Genomic DNA, 19,474 nt, shown 5'->3' with positions numbered 1-19,474 from the left:
CAGGTTGTTTCAAGCCAAACTAAAATAATCCTGATGACATCATCAGGGTTGTTTTCTCAGACGCGATAAAGCGTCTCCAGATACCGAAGACACTAAACATCTGTTTTGATGTTGCTGCTTTTATTAGGATCCCCAGTAGCTTTGTGAAAACAGAGGCTTCAGTCACACCATGTTAACAAATGCCAACACTCCCTAACACCAACAAAAGTTAAATAGATTGAATCAATAAAATAACTGGGGTGCCAGTTGTGAAAAGGAGGCCATTCCTTACAGAGTATTAGATACAGGAAGTAAACGAGTCTGTGGGCTGAAAGGAAAGTTGATGATTGTGAAATCTGTGCAAAAGACTTAGGGTTAAGTAAGCTGGAGGAGTCAGAAGGGCAGAGTAGTAGTAATATTGTCTGGTGTGGCGATTTCTGGACACAACACGGGTGATGGAAGAGTTGTTAGGTGAGAATTTAGAGACACACTGAAACGGCTCCACCAGTCTGCCCAGCCTCCTGCCTTTTTCTGATTCTGATCCTGATCCCTGTGGTATCTCACAACCAGTAAATTTTACACTTAAAAAAATTATCCATTTAAAAAGGCACCCTGTGTCTGGTTATTAATAAGGAACATAATTATCACTTTGAATGACATTCCTCACATGGAAATTTACTCCTCAAATCTTAGAGAGGGAAATTTAACAAAAACATTGGGCTATTTACTGGTCTGGCTGACTACATCAAGCTGTGTGTTATAACAGGACTTGTGGCCATGCCAACCACCAGGCTGCTGAAATGGGAGTCTCAGGACAGGCCTCCCTGCAGGCTATTAAATCCCTGGCACAGGCTGCTGAGCAGAGCAGCAACTGGCTCCGACTCAGACCAAAAGACAGGGACTGGGCAGCAGGATGACGTCAGCCAGCAGAGGGGTAAAAGCATAGGGGGGGTGTACCTGGGATGCCAGGTGTCACTTTTGAGCCTTCTGGAGGTGTCAACAAAACACAGCTTACCCCCCACCCCCAAGTGATCATGGGGGGCGATAAAAACCAATGATCTCAACTATTTTAAAGGCATTCAACGTCCATATTTTCAACATATAAACAAAATTGCAATTCCAATTTTTGCAGCTGAGCCAGGTTCACTTCAGACCAGTGAAATAAATCAAACACCAACACAGAAATGTAGCACTCTCTCATTTATAAACATACACACACTTGGTGATCACATGCCTGTGTGTGTGATGCAGTGGAGAGCATCCTGTACTACATGTGACCACAGGACCCTCTAGTCACCCTCTCTTCCCGCCACCTTCAGTGTTATCTCAGTGAAGTCCCAGCCCATTCCTGAACACTGACTCACTTCACCCGACCCACACCACCCCTGTCTGGTTTTCATGCCAACAGCCCATACCACAACCATTTAGAATTACAACACCTGGCATCTTAAGATGGTGTGAATAACAAAAGCTTCAATGGAATAGAGGATAAACTTCTTTAAAACTAAAACAGCAACTAAGTTGTTCAGGTTCCTGATTTCTTACTTCAGGGCAGTTGGCTCTGTGATGTATGACCATAACAAATAAAGGGCAGTCTTCTTACTGTGTTGATGTGGGCCCACCACACTGAGATACTAAAACTAGTTCTTGTAAAGAGTCAGACATGCCTATCTAGCAACTGTGACTCATGATTACCAGAAAGCACACATACACATACCATTTCCTGCACTGAGGTCCACATGGATTTCACAATTGTTGTGAGCTCAAGAACAGCATTTATCATTGGCTGCTTTGGAAGGGAGTGTTGTTCCAGGGAGTAACTTGACACTATGACTAAGATCCGCAACAACTAGTCAAGATTCCTTATATCGTTTCATTTTAGTGATACTGTACAAACTGATATTTACTTCCACAGCCTGATCAGCTGATATTTTTGAAGTATTTTCTGTGATGAATCCAGGAAGACTTCCTGACATATTTCTCATCAAGGAGCAAATGTTCTACAACAACAACTGACTACAAACAGTCATTTTAAGGAGGATTATAATGATTACATGGTTATTACTGATTTCACTGTTCAGCAAGAGCAAACAAGATGGAAGTGGACAAGAAACTGGTGAGTATGTCCTCCACTAACTTCTCACAGCCTGCATATACAATGAATATCTGGTACTCTGAGTAAAAGAACAGCTGATGCTACACTGTATTAATGACATAAGACTGTTGCCCTATTTCCAATTGAATTCACGACAAATGGTCTCTAAATGTGTTTACATTTACTGCAGATTGTAAGCGTTTAAGTGCGTATTGTAAGCGTTTAAGTGCGTATGCAGCCAATTTCCTGTCGTAATAATAAATACATGCATCAACATGCAACTTAATTTCTGGGGGTCCGACAAAGGAGAACAAAATGCCTTCAAGATTTAAGATCAACTACATTCCAAGTGACAGTAGATACATTCAATATCACTAAACAGTAGATATAAGATTTCTTGAATATAGGGCAGATTATTTATCCTCATCGTGGTCACTGTCAGGAATGCAGATCATTTCAGCTGCGACCCTTTCACATTCTTTAAGCTTTTTCTCCAGTCATAGCCACAGTGGCCCTGAGGGCTTAACACACTGCGACTTAAGAAAACACATGCAAATACACGTGGGGTTGTCACCTGGTAGAGTGCACACCATGAAGGGGTAATCCTTACCGCAGCCCAGGTTCGAGTCCAGCCAGTGTCCCATATCATTCTCTCTCTCTCTCTCTCTCCCAAAAAAATAACTTAAAAAGAAAAAAGAGATGAACCTGCTGGGACGCACTTTTTATTGCTTTTAAATTCAAAAGTCACAGTTGAGCATTGTACAAGTCCCAGCCAGGTTCATCACTTTTTAGTGGCCCCAGAAAACACTTCCATTGTGTTATGATATTTACAGCATGTTGTTTTCTTAAGTTGCAGCATGTTGAGCTCTCAGGGCCACCATACATAGCAGACACAAGTCTCTCCATGCTCACAGCAGTAGTTTGAGCTAAATGCTGACATCTGTATGCTAACATGCTCACAGTGACAATGCTAACATGCTGGTGTTTAGCAGCTTTAATGTTAGTTTAGTCTGTTAGCATGCTAGCTTGCTAATTAACACTAGACATAAAGTGAAGCAAAGCCGAAAAGAAGCTGTTGGAAAAGTCATTTGTTTTAAAGGTGGTCATAAACCAATGTGATGGCCTAATGAAGATTTTGACCTGCTGATGGCACTAGATGCAAAGACAATGGGTCATCAGAGTGATTACAATCAAGCATCAACCTCAGAGGCTGAAAAATGAAGCCAACACTGAAGCGCCAAAACCTGCAGTTCTTCCAATGACCACTACAGTCTGGCTCCAACAGTGAGTCAGTCCCCATAGACTCCCATGTTAAAATGTCCAACTTTACAGCAGAAATAAACATGTTTACAGCCTGATACAAAAACACAACCAATTTCTGGATTAGCTGGGAGTTAGGGGCAGAGTCAGGCACTGCCAAGAAGGGGACAGTGGTGCAGCTCACTCTGAGCTTCAACCTATGGGTGAAGTCACAGAGGCTACATCCATCTTTATATACAGTCTATGATTCCAATTCATTTTGTACACACATGAATGTGTGTACAGATTTCCATGGCATTCCACTCAATAGTTATTGTGTGAAACTTTTCACTCTGACAAACGTGAACCTCAGGAAATGTCAGGTCATCTCTAGAGTCAGTAGGATACATCCTGTGGGAACCATGAAGGCCTGTATGAAACTTGGTGCTAATCAGTCTGGTAAATGTTGAGATGAGAGAAGACTTTGGCCTGTTGGTGGTTGGTGCTAGATGAAATGTTATTAGCATTATATACTCTGAGTACCATGAGTATCTGTACCAAATCTAATGGAATGAAATATTTAAAATGACATTTCACAAAAAACCAATGATGTAAAATTGCTGGTGGGGCGAGAGGTAAAGTTAGGGAAGCACCAAAATCAGCCGACTTCATCTTCAGGGAAGAGAATGACATTGCCACTCATAAAACTTATTGTTTTTGAATCTGCTCGTCAACATAATCAGCTGTGTCCTCTCCTGCTTCAGTGTTTTCAAAAGACAGAAAGTCGTCTGATCACACATTGGCCATTAACTTGCTTTTTATCCACATAAATAATGCAGACAGGCAGCTGCTACTTTCCAAAACAATCTCTAATTTGATAATTTCTTAAGTGCTTCATCAGTACTTTCTTGTAAGCTAGTGCCTCAAAATAGAACATAGCTCTCAAATTTCTATTGTCGTGTGCTGGTTCTACAAGTTCGAGTTCTCAGTTTGTTAGTGGCTTCTGTTACAGATTTTAACACAGAGGGTGGATCCAGAACAGGATCCTACTAAACATCTGTAAACCCTGAGAACATAAAGGGACAATTAACCAAACGGAAGAATTTACTTTGTGCTGTTTTGAGGAGTAAGTCACTTTCTGGATGCACTGACTCAGAATCAGTAATGGACTCTTTGGGCTCATATGGTCTCTATTAGAGACACTGTATGCCAACCAGATGGGTTTTATAATGATGTAGGGAATCTACAGGCCTGGCTGAAGGATCTTAGGGGTCATGGGAAAAATCCCCACCCTCCATGCCCCAACCTCCACACATTTATCTCATAAACTGTGCTCTGTACACTCACACAAAACTTTACCCACAAATGTAAAAACAGAAGAGGGAACAGTTTCTCTACTTTTTGTTTATATGTTTATTTATATAGATATTGTAAATAAATATATTAATATTCAAAACAACAATAAACTACAGCAGAAATGATTGAAAAGAACAAAGTAAATGAAGCTGGTAAAACCATATCAGTCACTGAAAGCTCCAGAGAGCTTGTAATGAATCTTTGCGGAGCTTTCATGTCATGGCTTCTTTCAATGTATTTGTAAATAAATACACACAATAAACAAATATAATTAACATGATAAATATTTTTGACAAATATATTTCATATTGATATGAAATATGAAGACAGCTGACATTATTACACCAGTGTTAAATTCTTTTGTCAATCATTCATCTGTTTCAAAACAGTATATACATGTTCATGTTTTTATTGTTGACAAATACACTAATAAACACTTAAAATGTCTTTTCTGAGGTCACTGTGACCTTGACCTTTGACCTTTGACCAACAATGTCTAATCAGTTTGTCCTTGAGTCCAAGTGGACATTTGTGCCAAATCTGAAGAAGTTCCCTAAAGGCGTTACTGAAACATCGTGTCCATGAGGATGGGACAGACGGACAACCCAAAACAATATAATAAAAGCTTGAACCTTTTTTTAGAAACATATTTATGGCAGTAAATCTGTGTTAACTATGATCTTCTATTAGTGATACATGAAATTAACTGTGTAATACCGTAGTAGAGCAATCAGCAGTGCTGTAACACTGTCTCCAGCTGATGATGTCCTCTCTACTGTCGATGCTCTGTCCTCAGGTGTTCTGCAGTGCGGACCTCAGAATCTGACTCTTACCGGTTCTGACCAGACGATGCTGGTAACATGGGAAGACGACCCTTCATGCTCTGCTGTTAAAGACATGCTGATCTATGAGCTGTTTGTTCTTGTCACAGACAAGCAAGTACATTATGTACGAGTTGATTTTTATTACATCACAGTTGCTGACTTCCATAACATTAACCTCCACTTGTGGAACAGTCAAACAAACATACCTCTAATTTCTTATGATTTGTTCTAGGATAAAGTGTCTGTAACGCCTGACCAGATAGGATCCACTCACTCCTGGAACTGGACGTCCCATTTGGCCTTGGAGTGTGTTTCCCATTCAGTCAGACTCAGCTCACGATACAAAAACCAAACAGGCCCATGGAGACAAGAACAGACTCTTCCAGGTTCATATTGATCTTGAATATTTAAGCTATCCTTCTGACATATTTGGCAGTCATGGTGTTCATTATTATGTCCTGTTATTCTTCTACAGGAAACGAAAAATCCACACAGCTGGAGATTTATCCAAAGGACAGAGTGTTTGAGGTTGGCAGCAGAGTCACCTTCTGCTGTGTCCTGCCAGCAGGTTATATCTTTGACAAGATGTATCTGACTGAGTACAGCAGCGCCAACATGACCATTACCAAGAGCAACAATTGGACATATGCCTTGACTGTCCACCTGAACCAGTCGTCAGAACACAGCTGCACTGATGTCAAATGTATAGCAAACATCAGTACTGGGAAAACAACCGAGAATGGAGCTTGTGCCTTTATTGGCTGTAAGTATGATTCAGCCTTGTGCTGAATTTTGTGATCTTAGAATTTGAAACATGTCTTGGAAATAAATGCTGGCTGTTTTTTGATATTCACCATGGCCTAGACCCACCCGGTGATAAGGATCTTCAGTGTGAAACCCGGGATCTGGAATCAGTCAGATGTCACTGGACAGTAGGAAGACACACACACCTGCCCACAAAACCCACAACTTACCAGCTTCTTGGAAGGTAATAAAACTACAGTTGATGTAGCCACTGATTGGAATATAGAAGCAAAAAACTGTTGTAAGCCGGGGCTAAAGTGGACTGGAATGTGGTCTGGGAATCATCAAGATAGATTAATAAATAAATAAATAGCTGCATAAATAAATAAACAAAATAAGCCTGTATGGTCAAGCGGGGCCTGCCTCTGTGTGCTTTCACTTATGATCACATGATCAAATGTTAGACTGACTTTATGAACAGTTTGATCGTGTTGAGAATCTGACGCAGCGTCAGACAAACATTCAGCTCAGTAAGACCATACCATGGATGCAGGTTGTATTAGCGTAGCATTAAGCAGCAGGTGAATGAACACAAGTAGTTTGTGTTTTCAATGATTTCATTTACTGACTTGTGTCGAGCAAATGCAGCTGCACTGAAAACATCCATTCAGAGGAGAAGCTGCAGTGCAGGCAGAGATCCAGCTAAGCTAACAGGCTAGGCTATGAAAGCGTAGCTAAGCTAGCTTTCATTTCCAGCACAAGCTGTCCCAGTGTAACAGACTGACTGTCATGTTTCTGTGTAAAAGCATCACAGAAAAAGAAACTTGGAAAAGTGAATGATGAATGAAAGGATATTTTCTGTCTTTTCATCTTTACTAATGAACAATTTAATTCACCGAGCAGCTCAGAGGCTACCAGCAACTACCAGACACTTTTAAGGTGGAATATTGTGTTACTCAAAGTATGAGTTGACATTTGGAAATCAATCAATAGGCTACACCTTAAATATCAATATGACAACTTTGACCATTTATTTTGTTTTTATTAGCTCTCTACATGACACACACTTTAGTGATGGTTGGATCTTCAGGCACTTTAAAAAATATATATATATATATTTCAATGGATTACGGAAAGTGTGGATATTTTATTTATCACTTGGAGAAAAAAATGGCGGAGCATCGATCCGATGCACTCCAGCAGTGCTGCACCTATGCCAACACCTGGAAACACAAAAATTTAGTTCTCCTTCAAATTTGACATGTAAATATTACTGGATAATTGCATTGCAATAAATATTTTTGTTGAAAAATCATTTATCTAAATTTCCAGGTTATTCAAAGTAGTGGAATTTGAAAAACTACTGTATTTTTGAAATTGAACTATTTTCAATTTGTGAAGTTACAGATGAGCCAAAGTTAAAAAAGAGAATCTACAGCCATGCCAGCAGCTCTGTGAGGCTGTACTTAGGCATATGGATTGAGCTAAATGCTAACAACAGCATGCTAAGCATGCTGAGATTGACAATGGTAACTTGCTGATGTTTAGCAGGTATAATGTTTACCATGCTTATTATCTTAGTTTAGTGTGTTAGACACTACATTTGCTCAGCTGAGGCTGGTGGGGATGTCATTAGTTTTACAGGTATTTAGTCATAAACCAAAATACCGGATAAATAAAAGTGTTAACCTGAGACATTTCAGTGTGGACCTAACCCATTAACTGACAGATCGACAGTCATCTTTAGCACCACGCCTTTAGCATAAGTAACAACTGTATTCAGGCTCCCTTAGATTCTTTTTACTGATTTAAAAATTACAGTTAATTCAAAAAATCAAGTTGTGATCAAAGAATTTTCTATCTAAATTTGTAAACCAGAAAAAAAGTATTGTACTGAATAACTTAAATTTTTAAATGTTAAATACCTTGTGGAAATGTTAGAAGATATTTTCAAAATAAAATATTTCAATTGCATTTAAATTTTAAATAAATAATAAATGATAAAGTATCAGTGGTAATTCAGTTTAATAATTCCCAATAACTAACTGTTAAGTTCTGTACAAATTACTTTTTTCTTTTTCTTTTTTACCTTTCTTTGCTTCCACACTGGAGATGTAGTCCTTGTAGTTTATGTTGTGGGAAAGAATGAAGTAATTCATATGCATTGAACTATTACATTCTCTTGGCATTTGTATTCCAGACCATGTGCAAATGAGTCTCCAGGGAGTTGCTCACAAAAAGTGCAAGTCAATGTTGGTGAGAGAAACTGGACCTTAATGGCACACAATGAACTTGGGACGGTGGAGCTCTCAGACAGGGCTGACCTGACTAAAAGAGGTACAGCTTTATTAAAATGCTTATATACAGGTCTCTATGCTTACATTTATTTTTAGGGGCACTGGATGAAATTAAGAGACATAATTATTAATTTTTTTTAAAAAGAACATTATTATGCATTTGTTTTTAAAACATTAAATTTACAGTATGCATACGATGCAGAAGCAAATTGACTTAAGATAATTAAATAATTTAGAAACACAAGCTGTAGTCTACTTGGGACCTAGCAAAGGACCAGGATGCATAGTGCTTAATGACTGCATCTAATTTCAAACAGCATAGATTTTATATTTTAGCCTTTGGTAAACAGGGTTGGGGTTTGATGTTTTTTTTTATCCCATTTGAATTCAGCAGCATGTTTGTCATGGAATTAACATTACTTGAAATCAGCAAAAGTTTATATAACCGACCATTTTTTTGTTAATCGGTGAAAACAATGATTCGCACTGGCTAAAAATGTGAAGCTGCTTCATAAACGCTGTACACTGGGCTTTGCTAATAAGAGTTAAGAACTACAAACATATTTTTTCACATTCCAACACTCTAATTTTCACTGGCATATGTGAGTGAAATGCTGCACTGGAAAGCCCTGTTCTATATTATATATTCTACTATATCATAATTCAGCTGATCATCCTGTGTCTTCTGTTTCAGTGCACATGTTTGCTCCAGAGGGAGTGACAGCTTCTACTGTGAATGCCAGAACTGTCAGCTTGGAGTGGGGGTGGAAGCTGCCCCAGTACAATAATCTCAATATAACATGCCAAGTAAACGTTAGCCATGGTAGCACAAATACCATGGTAAGTAGACAGAGAACGAAGGGTGACAAATTAGCAAGGAGTTTAAAGTAAAATCCGTCACTGATACCATCTTGTCCATATTATGTTCCCAGAGTGAGAGCTGTGGAGTTGGCCTTAATTCTGCAGTTTTGACTGACTTGATACCACACTGGCAGTATAACGTGAAAGTACGATGTGGAACAACACAACATTTCTGGAAATGGAGTAACTGGAGCACAAGATTCAACTTCCACACAAAGGGTGATGGTAAGTATTAAGCTAGACTAGGTCAAAACCTAGTATATGTCTTTTTCAGGCTTTTGGCATTATAACAGTCATAATGAGCGAGAGAGAGAGAGAGAGAGAGAGAGAGAGGATGACACACAGCAAAGGGCCACAGGTCAGACTCAAACCCGGGCCGCTGGGGAAAAGGACTACACCCAAATGACACACGCTCAGGTGGAGCACCAGGTGGAGCAACTTATTGACTCTCTCACACAGAGCACAGCCTTTGTCTTAATCCACAATAGTTTAGTCTTTATTTACTTCAACTCCAGAACGTAACAGACTTTTATTAGAGGCAGGTCTTTATGTCTAACTCCCTCTGATATGTAGAGTTGGTCATAGTCGTTAGTACAAAGCCTCGTTACCGATGACTTCTCTCTCTCCCTCCCTCTCTCCTGCTCTCTCTGCTCAGTGTGTCTTAAGTTTAGTTATTCCTCTGCCTCCTTTAGTAATAATGTTACATGGAATGAAAGGAGTTGGAAGCATTCCTCCTCTTCCTTGCAGTTCCCGAATAGCTGGGAAACCAGAGCGGCTCGGTAGACTGCAGCTCAGCACTCCACTGACCAGTGGTGGAAATATCATCAGTCAGTCAATCAGTCCATCAGTCAGTCAGTTAGTGACATTGGAGATTATAGGGCTTTGTTGTGACATCACAAATTTCCAGAAGTCCTGAAGTTTTAAGGCTCAGTTTGTGAATACAGGCTGTGTGCATTTCTCTGTGGACTGAGGCTTTGATACTTTCACAGTATTAATATAGAACCTAGACCTGATCTATAATCACACTACACATGGACATCTACGTTTATACTATATGGGACCTCGTCACCATGTAAAATTAGAGGACTACTTGTTATCAGCTTTTCTAAAGCCTCAAGCCTTAGCTATGCTTGATCCACCTACATGTTGACTTTTGTTATAGTTTTTCCTCATCAGATGACAATAGAAGCCTTTCATAGCTGCGTACCTGTTATAAACTGTTGCAGTGGTGGATGAACATGCATGCTAGGAGGTCATTTTCAAACATATGGCCCCATTTCTCAGAAGATGTGATGTATTGTGCTCTCCTCTTTTTTATATTGTAATTTCTCTTATATACCAATTTGCTTGTTAATAAATGAATCTACAACATGCATTTGACATTTCACAGTGAGGCTACATCCACACCAATAGATTTTAATTGTAAAACATAATTTTGCTACGTTAAAACTTCTCTCGTTCACACTAATCCAGAGTTTTCGAGCACCTAAAACCGAGACTTTTAGAAACTCTGCTGGACCTGTTTTAGTTTCAAAACTCCAGGTTTCAATGTAATGTGGATGGGCAAAAACGACAATGACATACACACCCATGTTCACCCCGAGGCTCTCATCAGCCTCAACTACTAGTGGTGAATACAACATTATCATGAATTACAGTGTTACTGACCTTGTTGTCTTTACTAGCAGCTGTTGTTCACTTAAAATCTGTGTTTTAATGCCACATCTGTCTTTGCTGTTCCTTGTTAGTGGTACTCGCACATGCTCAGTGTTTGTGAATGGTCATGTGATATGTGTTTTCAGGTGTGACTGTATGGACACAGATTATTTCTGATACGTTTTCGTTTTAAAATGCCATTTTAAACAGAGAACGTATTAGTGTGGAGGGGGTGTTTTCTGCCTTTTACTTTTTGACTACACAATAACAACCAGGTTCCCCAGAGTGAAAAGTCCAGTTGCTTCTTTCTTGTTCCCCACAGTCTTCTTTTCTTTCACTGTACCTTCAGCATGACTCACAAGTATTTTATTGGTACCTGAGTCATATGACATAGTTACATTGTAAATTTCAGGCTGTTTTATGTGTCGTTCAACATTTTTGCTGATATTGGTTTTCTGGTCACTGATGTACACTATACACTGTCACTGTGTTTTTGCCCCACAGTTCCAGATGCTCTTGATGTGTGGATGCAGATGAAGGATAATGACATTACAGTCATTTGGAAAGTAAGTCAGTATCAGCTCTTTTGGTGCCATAATGAACGTCCTAACTGAAGACCTGTCTTCTTCATGAGAGGACTGATAGATTGCACTTTCATTTTCATCAAAAGAACATGGTGTCATGTAAATGTAAATGCAATAGACTGGGGGCGCTGTTTCACTTCGTCCACTGTGGAGCAGGTGAAGTTTTTGAAAATGAAATGTCAAATGCTTTTTTTTCATTTTCAATTCTTTTGTAAATTGCATTTCCATTTGAATTGTGATTTGAATATTCTTTGCAAAAATAGAAAATTATGTTACATTGTTGTTCTTGCATTTTCATTTTCAAATTTGAACTAACAATTTAATACTGTGCAATGTACAGTGGCAGTGACAGACTTGATGGAGAGCAGTAAGACTTTCTCTACCCTTCGTTAATGACTTAGGAGCCTGATGGATTTTCACAACACAGCAAACTACCAGTTGCTCTAATTAATGACTTGCACCTAATCTATAAAGCATTAATAAATTATTTATTAACCATGAACAAAGTCATTGTCTAAAACTTATAAACTGCCATGGTCTCCTTAGGTGCACTGTGCCAGGTTAACTAAAGTCCTGGTGTTATCTCTGCAGGTGCCACTGGCCAACCAGAGTCATGGACACATCACAGATTATGAAGTGACCTGGGCAAAGACCACAGAGACAGAACGACAAAACAGAACCACAGTGGCTCACACCAAGCACAATCTTTCAATTAGTCTAGACACCACTGAAGAGTATCTCGTCACAGTTACAGCAAGGAACATGAACGGCAGCTCATCCCCATCCACCATCACCACCCCCCACTTCAATCCAGGTATGAAGCTAATAGAGCTGTACACTTCACCCTGAGGGAAGGATTCAGGCCTTAAAGGATAGGTTCACATTTTTCTTTAAATCCCTCCTAATGTAATTCCAGTGTAAATAGTGGGGGACAAAACATCACTGACATTGAAAGCACATTTTCATGGCTAATATGAACAGGAAGAATGATATACAGCAAGAAAAGCCTGTTTCATTGTACACAGGGATACCTGACTATTGCTATAACACAGACTTATACTATATTACTTATAATTTAACATATTATCACCTTATGAAGTGTGAGATGGTGAACCTGTAAGAAACAGTTGCCTCTTTACAAATTCCATAACATTATCATTCCTTTGAAGTCATGAAGTCCACTGTTTCCAGTTTGCAGGGGTTCTGTGCTCTCTGAATATTTCTTGGCTGGGACCAGGCCAAGAAATAGGGGGTTATAATTTTATTCTTTGGTTTTTGTAAACACCCTGCTGTTGTAATTTGTGGGCTGGGTGTAGAGTTAACAAATATAATAAGACCACTGAGATCTGGTGACTGCGAATATCACAGCATGTTATTCACATCATTTTCACACTCATCAAACCATCAGTGACCCCTGCGTCCTGTGGATGGAGGCACTGTCATCCATTGTCTCCACTCATTTCTGAGGTTTTCCCTCTAATTTCTCACCTGTCTGTACATGTTTATGTGACTTCTAACTAAGTCTTCATTTTCAGACACAAACACAGTGAGCACTTCTCGGATCGCTGGCGTCAACGGCAGCTTCAACCTGTCCTGGTTTGCCAGTCCTACAGCAAGTTGTGGATACATAGTGGACTGGTGTCCTACCTCAGGTCATGGCAGCGTGGAGTGGCTCCACGTGCCTCCCCATGAAACTAACGCCATTATATTTTCAGGTATGTCTTATTCTTTGCCCACAAAACAGTTGCACCTATGTAATGTTACATTTCCTTGAGTTACAATACATCTCTGTTGTTGTTTTCCAAATTCAGAAAACTTCAAAGATGGACTGAGATACTCATTGTCCATATATGCCTGCACCCAGGGAGCTCCAGTGCTGCTAGAAAGAAGAGAGGGCTACATCAGAGAGAAAAGTAAGACAGTTGTTTGACTTTCCTGTGGCATGGTTTGATTAAAGGTTGTGTAAATGATCATCACTGTTACTAGATGTTGCTGTAGACCACCAGCATCTCACCAAAACAGTCAGTCAGTAAAGAGTTATGAAGCTCAGTGAAAGTGTCCACTAAACGCATAACAAGAAGCTCAACTGAATAAAGTTACCCTGTGAACACGAGAGCCAACAAAAAACAATCCAGCCACAACCATCAGCCCATGCTAGCATTGCTGTGATATGCTCCACAGCAATGCTGACAGTTAGCTAATAGCAAAATTTGTTGAACACATTTATAATATTTGTAACAGTCAGCTAACGTTATCATGTCTACTGTAGCCATCACTATTGAAAACAGATATGTAACATTATGAACCATCAAGTTACTGACACATGGAGGAGAGGAAAAACCATAAGGTTCTCCTCTCTGTAAAACCAGACCAGTACTGGCTCCATGGTCGGGACAGGCCGCATGAATGACACTCATGGTAAAAACTTTAAAAACTTTATAGATATTTTTACAGTCCACCGGCCGACCAGGATTTGAGCCGGCAGTCCCCATGGCCAGTCCACCTGTGCTCTGGTCTCATCTCTTTCTTTGTCCGAGGCCTTTTTAGACTAAAACTTGATTTCTTCTTCAGTGGAGGAAATTCTGGAAGGTCACTGTCACCTGAACGCTGTATGGCCTACTGCACTGTCATCTCACCTGTGGGTAGAGCCTAGAGTTGCCATCCGTTCTGTATTTGAAAATAAAATGCTGCGTCCTGTAGTGAATCAAAACGGGACGCAATTTGTCCTGTATTTTCGTTCATGTTATGTCCCCAAAGTGCTGTGAATAATGTAATGTCAAGTAAAACCGAACCAGCTGTAGCCTACAAGTGGTTGGAGAAGTTTATCAATTAGCAATAGACTGACGAGCTCTGTGTGCTGTGAAAAAAGTAGAAGACAGCAGTATGACACACTGGCGTTTTACCTGGTAGAGCGCATGTCATCAAGGCTTAATCCAAACCGTAGTGGTGTAAGTCCGACCCGTGGCCCTTTGCTGCATGTCATCCTTTCTCCCTGCCTTTCTTCTCTAATACTAATTGTAAATTAGCATTATTAATCAGCATTAGGCTACATTTTTTGTTACCCTTGATATTTCTGTAATTTTGGTTTATAAGCACATAAAACAATGTGTATTGGCTTTAAATTCCCTTATACTTTCACATAAAAGGTGGCAACTGTAGCGGAGCCTGTGTGTCTAAAAAAAATTGGAGAGGACCAATGGTACTCCACTATATCTTTACATAGAAAATAGTTATTGTATAGCTGCCATATTAATGTTTAAAATCTCGTTTACACAACCATTGATAAATAGCACTTTTTCAGCGTTTTACCTGTTATGCTTTTCCAGAAATACAAGAGGACCTCTTTAAAAGACTGAAATGGAAACAGCAGGATTCAAATGTTGAGGTATCCTGGGATCCAGTGCCTCTGACAGAACAGACTGCTTTCATAGAAGGCTATATTCTGTATTGGAGAGAGGACAACAACAACAACAACAACAAAATATTCTTCAATGTGAGCACAGGTATTGTGATGTCCACTTATTTTTATGATAATAGGCTACAAATGATTCTATGAAGGATTGGAGCTGATAAAAAAATCTAAATCTGATAACAAGCACTCTCTACTAACTCTCTAATGACAGTCTCTTTCTCTTGGTTTAGACAGTCCTGAAGCCATCAGCCTCACAGCAAGAAACCTGAAAATCAGTTCATATAGATTTACAGTGAAGGCACTGACTGCTTTGGGAGAGTGTGGCACTAAGGAATTCCCTGCCAACTTGAATTCGCAGAGTATGTTGTTTCCTTTTACTTCCAGACCTTGTGTAGAAATTCATTATCTATGGTAAAACAAATGTAGTTTATTTGATTAATCCATTCCTCATCTGAGCTGTTTGTCTTCACTCACCAGCTGATAACTTGATCAAGGCAGTCATCATCTCCCTAGTCACTGTTTTTAGTCTCCTTTGCCTCATCACTGTCGTTTGCTACAGACACTGGGTGTGGTAAGAAAATCAGCACATTGATTTTCTATGTAATTTGCTTCTGATGCTACTGTGAATGAGAGCATGTTGTTACTGTATCTTTGTCTGTGATTTATTTTCATGCATTCTTACCTCCAACAGCATCAAACAGAGGGTGTATCCTCCAATCCCAAGGCCACTGTTCACGGACAAGTGGTTAACATCACCGGTAGGTTCTTAAAACTGTCTTAAAGAGCCACGCTGCTAATTTTACACATGAAAAGTATCAGCAGTTGTATAATGCCAGCTGTGGCTCTAGAGCGAGCTTTCTAAAGTCTGTAGCACTAGTAAATAAACTAGTAAATTAAATTCAAGGCCTTTTTCAAGAAATTCAAGAAGTTTTAGGATGATTCCTTTGAACTGACACTAAACATATCAAATGTGCACTATAGAGGAAAAATATTTTACAAAATCACTTCTAAAGGTAATTTTCAAAACATTTACCATTAACTGACAATGACACACTCCAGTGACATGTAGAATCCTGTATTTTCCTGCCTCAGTATTGTAAACCTTTGTTGGCTCATAGTCTTGACTGTAGTTGAAGCTCAGGGGAGGCGAGGGAACAGCCTGAAGTTCTCATACACTGCACTGCACGTTCACAGCTACACTGCTAACTGCTAACTAACTAGCTCTAACTCTCTACTTCAGTCCAGTTTCCAGTTTCCTGTCTCCAGTTTCAAACTTACTGCAGATCTCACAGAGAGATGATAAAACAGTGTCATTTGCTTGTTCACTTGCTATTGCTGCCTTAATGCTTAATGTACAAGTTTAGTGTCCACACACGTCTATGCATGTGTACAACGCTGCAGTATCGTAACTGATGTCAGAACAGTGGAAGGTGAGTCAAGGACAGCTTGACAAGAACACTATGGCTGTAGCTAATCACCTGTCAAAGATCCCAGCATTATCCTCAATGCGCCAAGGTCCAAGAAATCAACAGTTAACAGTAGCATTAGTACAGCTTCACAGTGGCACTAGCATAGCTGTAAACTTATTTTACATTATCTTTTGTGAGTCCTCCTGTTTTTATGGAAGTGAAATGCATTAAAATGTGTGGTCAATGACTGGTTCCTACTATGGTACATTATTGGTGGCTTTTTGTACTCTTGAAGCTTTCATGTCTGTTAAAAAAGGCAGCTAACAAGTGTCTAAATGAGGTTGTGAAAACTGATCGACTCACCAGTCCACCTTTACACACTAGTTGTGCTTATACAAACTGCTACTAACTGTGTAAGAGTAAAGGCTTTTGTAGGAGAGGTCAGAGATAAATCAAACTACGAGCTGAAGTTTAGTGATGATGTTGAAGTCATGTGACCGTGGTGTAGTTGGTTTATAGTCTAACATTAGCTCTTTACTTCTGCTGGTTGTATTGAGGCTTCAAACATCATGAAGAGGAGGTCATTAGAGAAGATGATCCTTCGTACCTAATCCTGTCATGATCATTAACTCTTGTTTATTTTCTCTAATAATCCAAGAGACAATGTTAAAATCCCATTGGCTTTTATTGGAGGGAACCAGGGTGATGGTAACATACTGGTTGGCCAACAAAAATACATCATCCCTGCAGCGCTCTATGCCTGAAACAACTAATAACATTCCCATCAGCTTCAGTTGTACTTTGTTTTTAGCACTTATTAGCAAATATTAGCACACTAACATGCTATACTAATGTGGTAAACATGGTTCACATTATAGATGCTTAACATCAACATGTTTGCACAGTCATTCTCAGGATGTTACCATGCTGACGTTAGCATTAGTACAGCTTCACAGGCCACTAGCATGGTTTCAGACTTTTGTGAGTCCTCCAGTTTCTATGGGCGTGCAATAAGGAAATGGAAATAAATTTTATTGATGCATTATTGGTTTACCCATTATCGCCATCTTTGTACATGCAGCTACGACCCATCTTTTCTATACATGTGAGGTAATTTTGTCTGTTTTCCAGGGTGAGCACATTTGCCGTCCTCTTCATGTGGAGGAGTGTTACCACAGTGAAGCAGATATCATGGATATTCCAGAGCTGCAGTATAAACCAGGAGCACTGGTGAATGGTTATGTCAGCAATGAGAACACACTTTTCATTTTTTCTCCAACTCCAAAGGGTTACTACAACCAGCCCCTGAAAAACTGCACCCCACCACTGCTCTGTTTACCCACTACAACAGTCCCATCTCAGTCTGCTTTACCGTCTTCTCCATTCAGAAGTGTATTTCCTAACCCGTCATATAACCTGATAATGCAGACTGGTGATCAACAGTGCGACTCAGAGCCTGGGGTTCAGGAGGAGACTCATTTAGAGAGAAACTCTGGTGGATACCAGCCTCAGGGCCACACAGAAACCATCACCCCAAACCAGACAGAAGAGGATCCAGTGAGTCTCATGCCCTGTGTCTCCACTTACATTTTGTTACCACAGTCACCTTTCAAATAGTTGTGGTATGCATATGTAGTACGATATCAAATATGATAAGGCTGCCAGAAAATGGAAATTAACATGAAGCTGCTATATGTGTACTCACTGGTTAATTTAAGCTTAGTTTTGTTGATAAATGTTTGCTAATAAAGTAACAATGCACTGTGACTTAGCTTGACTGCTGTGGTTTTGCCCTTACAGTTGGCATATGGAACATGATTCCTCTATAAAGCTAAATCATCATCATCCCTGCCACTCTCTAATAGCATACTCTGAAAATCCATTTTCTGCTTGAGCTCAGTAATTGTGAAATCCATGTAAGGTTACATGCAGGAAATCCAGCTGTTGCTTTCTGGTAAATCTTGAGTCACAGTGGCCAGATCAGACATGTTGTACTTAAAACCAGAATATTTCAGTTCTTGGAAAATGAGCAAGAGTGAAACAGATAGTGAAGACAAACATTGTCCAAACTCTCAGAAGTTTGTTTTAATTTCAAGTAGAGGTCTCAAAGTTTCCATATTTGAGAGAAAATGTGAATGAAAAGATGTAGAAACCATGTATAATAACATGTATAATAATTTTATTTATCTAGCACTTTTCAATCCTGGTTTTCAACAGGATTACAACATTAAGAACTAGAGATTAGATAAATATTCGTAGTATTTGCAGTCCTGGCAGAGCCACAGTGACCACTGAGCTGAGTTCATGTCTTTGGTATTTGGTCTGGAAATGTTTAAGTTTTAGCAACCAACAAAACAAATAAACACTGTAGATAAATGACTCAGAATTTTGTCATGGCAGTGTAGAGAAGGTTCATGAAACAGTGTCTAGACATTTGTGATGGTAAAATCTATTCATATAAAATATAATTGATCAGCTGAAAACATAAAATGTAAGGTACAGGCTCTATACCTGTTGATCAGGGTCAAATAGGCCTCATTAAATCGTTTATTCAGTTTGTAAAACAATAAAACTTTATAGGTAGAGGTGGTGTGCATTTAAAAATGTGAATGTAATATATATTGTTGTTCCACATTAAATCACATCCTGACTGATGCAGTTTTCTTTGAATCGTTAATTCTATTCAGTAAAGTGTCTGCTTCATTAAATCCTCTCAGAGTGCCTTCACAGGATCAGCATCTAGTGTTTGAGTCTGTCTCTTGAACATGAACATGTGTTTATATTTCTTACTGAAACTATTTCAATTTATTCTCAGAGAAACACAAATTTCAGTTAAAATCTGACATAAAGAATAAGTGACCAACATGATTGTTGTTGACAGTTCCTGTATTGATCACTAGAGGGAGCCAGCACTGTATTACTGATGAGAGGATTCTATGTGGAGTGAACCTTTAACAGTCCTGCACTTGTGTGTGGTTTTGAAGGCTTGTACTTTACTTTCTTATTTGCATTCTAAAC

At 39.3% G+C, this 19,474-nt stretch overlaps 1 protein-coding gene across 1 annotated transcript; it reads left to right on the top strand.

The window, feature by feature from the left end:
• The first annotated feature begins 1,818 nt into the window (after positions 1–1,818).
• Positions 1,819–19,110, top strand: LOC111221262 (leukemia inhibitory factor receptor-like). The gene is made up of 17 exons (XM_022744644.1): positions 1,819–2,095; positions 5,466–5,617; positions 5,726–5,879; positions 5,969–6,256; positions 6,358–6,481; positions 8,438–8,574; positions 9,229–9,374; positions 9,467–9,620; positions 11,556–11,617; positions 12,227–12,449; positions 13,171–13,350; positions 13,447–13,548; positions 14,962–15,138; positions 15,278–15,406; positions 15,525–15,618; positions 15,739–15,805; positions 17,588–19,110. The coding sequence occupies exons 1-17, from the start codon at positions 2,026–2,028 to the stop codon at positions 18,071–18,073; spliced, it is 2,745 nt and encodes a 914-aa protein (XP_022600365.1). The 5' UTR covers positions 1,819–2,025; the 3' UTR covers positions 18,074–19,110.
• Positions 19,111–19,474: the final 364 nt, after the last annotated feature.

This window comes from Seriola dumerili, unplaced genomic scaffold, assembly GCF_002260705.1.
Source record: "Seriola dumerili isolate Sdu_G_001 unplaced genomic scaffold, Sdu_1.0 BDQW01000081.1, whole genome shotgun sequence".
In the NCBI taxonomy this organism is placed as follows: domain Eukaryota; kingdom Metazoa; phylum Chordata; class Actinopteri; order Carangiformes; family Carangidae; genus Seriola; species Seriola dumerili.
Note: the sequence above shows the minus strand (reverse complement) of the source record. Positions and strands in the feature narration are given on the sequence as shown.

Coding starts and splice junctions, on each gene's coding strand:
- LOC111221262 (XM_022744644.1), top strand. CDS start 2,026: ATGATTACATGGTTATTACTGATTTCACTGTTCAGCAAGAGCAAACAA. Junction 8,575..9,228: donor GGCTGACCTGACTAAAAGAG/GTACAGCTTTAT, acceptor CTTCTGTTTCAG/TGCACATGTTTGCTCCAGAG. Junction 15,407..15,524: donor TGCCAACTTGAATTCGCAGA/GTATGTTGTTTC, acceptor TTCACTCACCAG/CTGATAACTTGATCAAGGCA.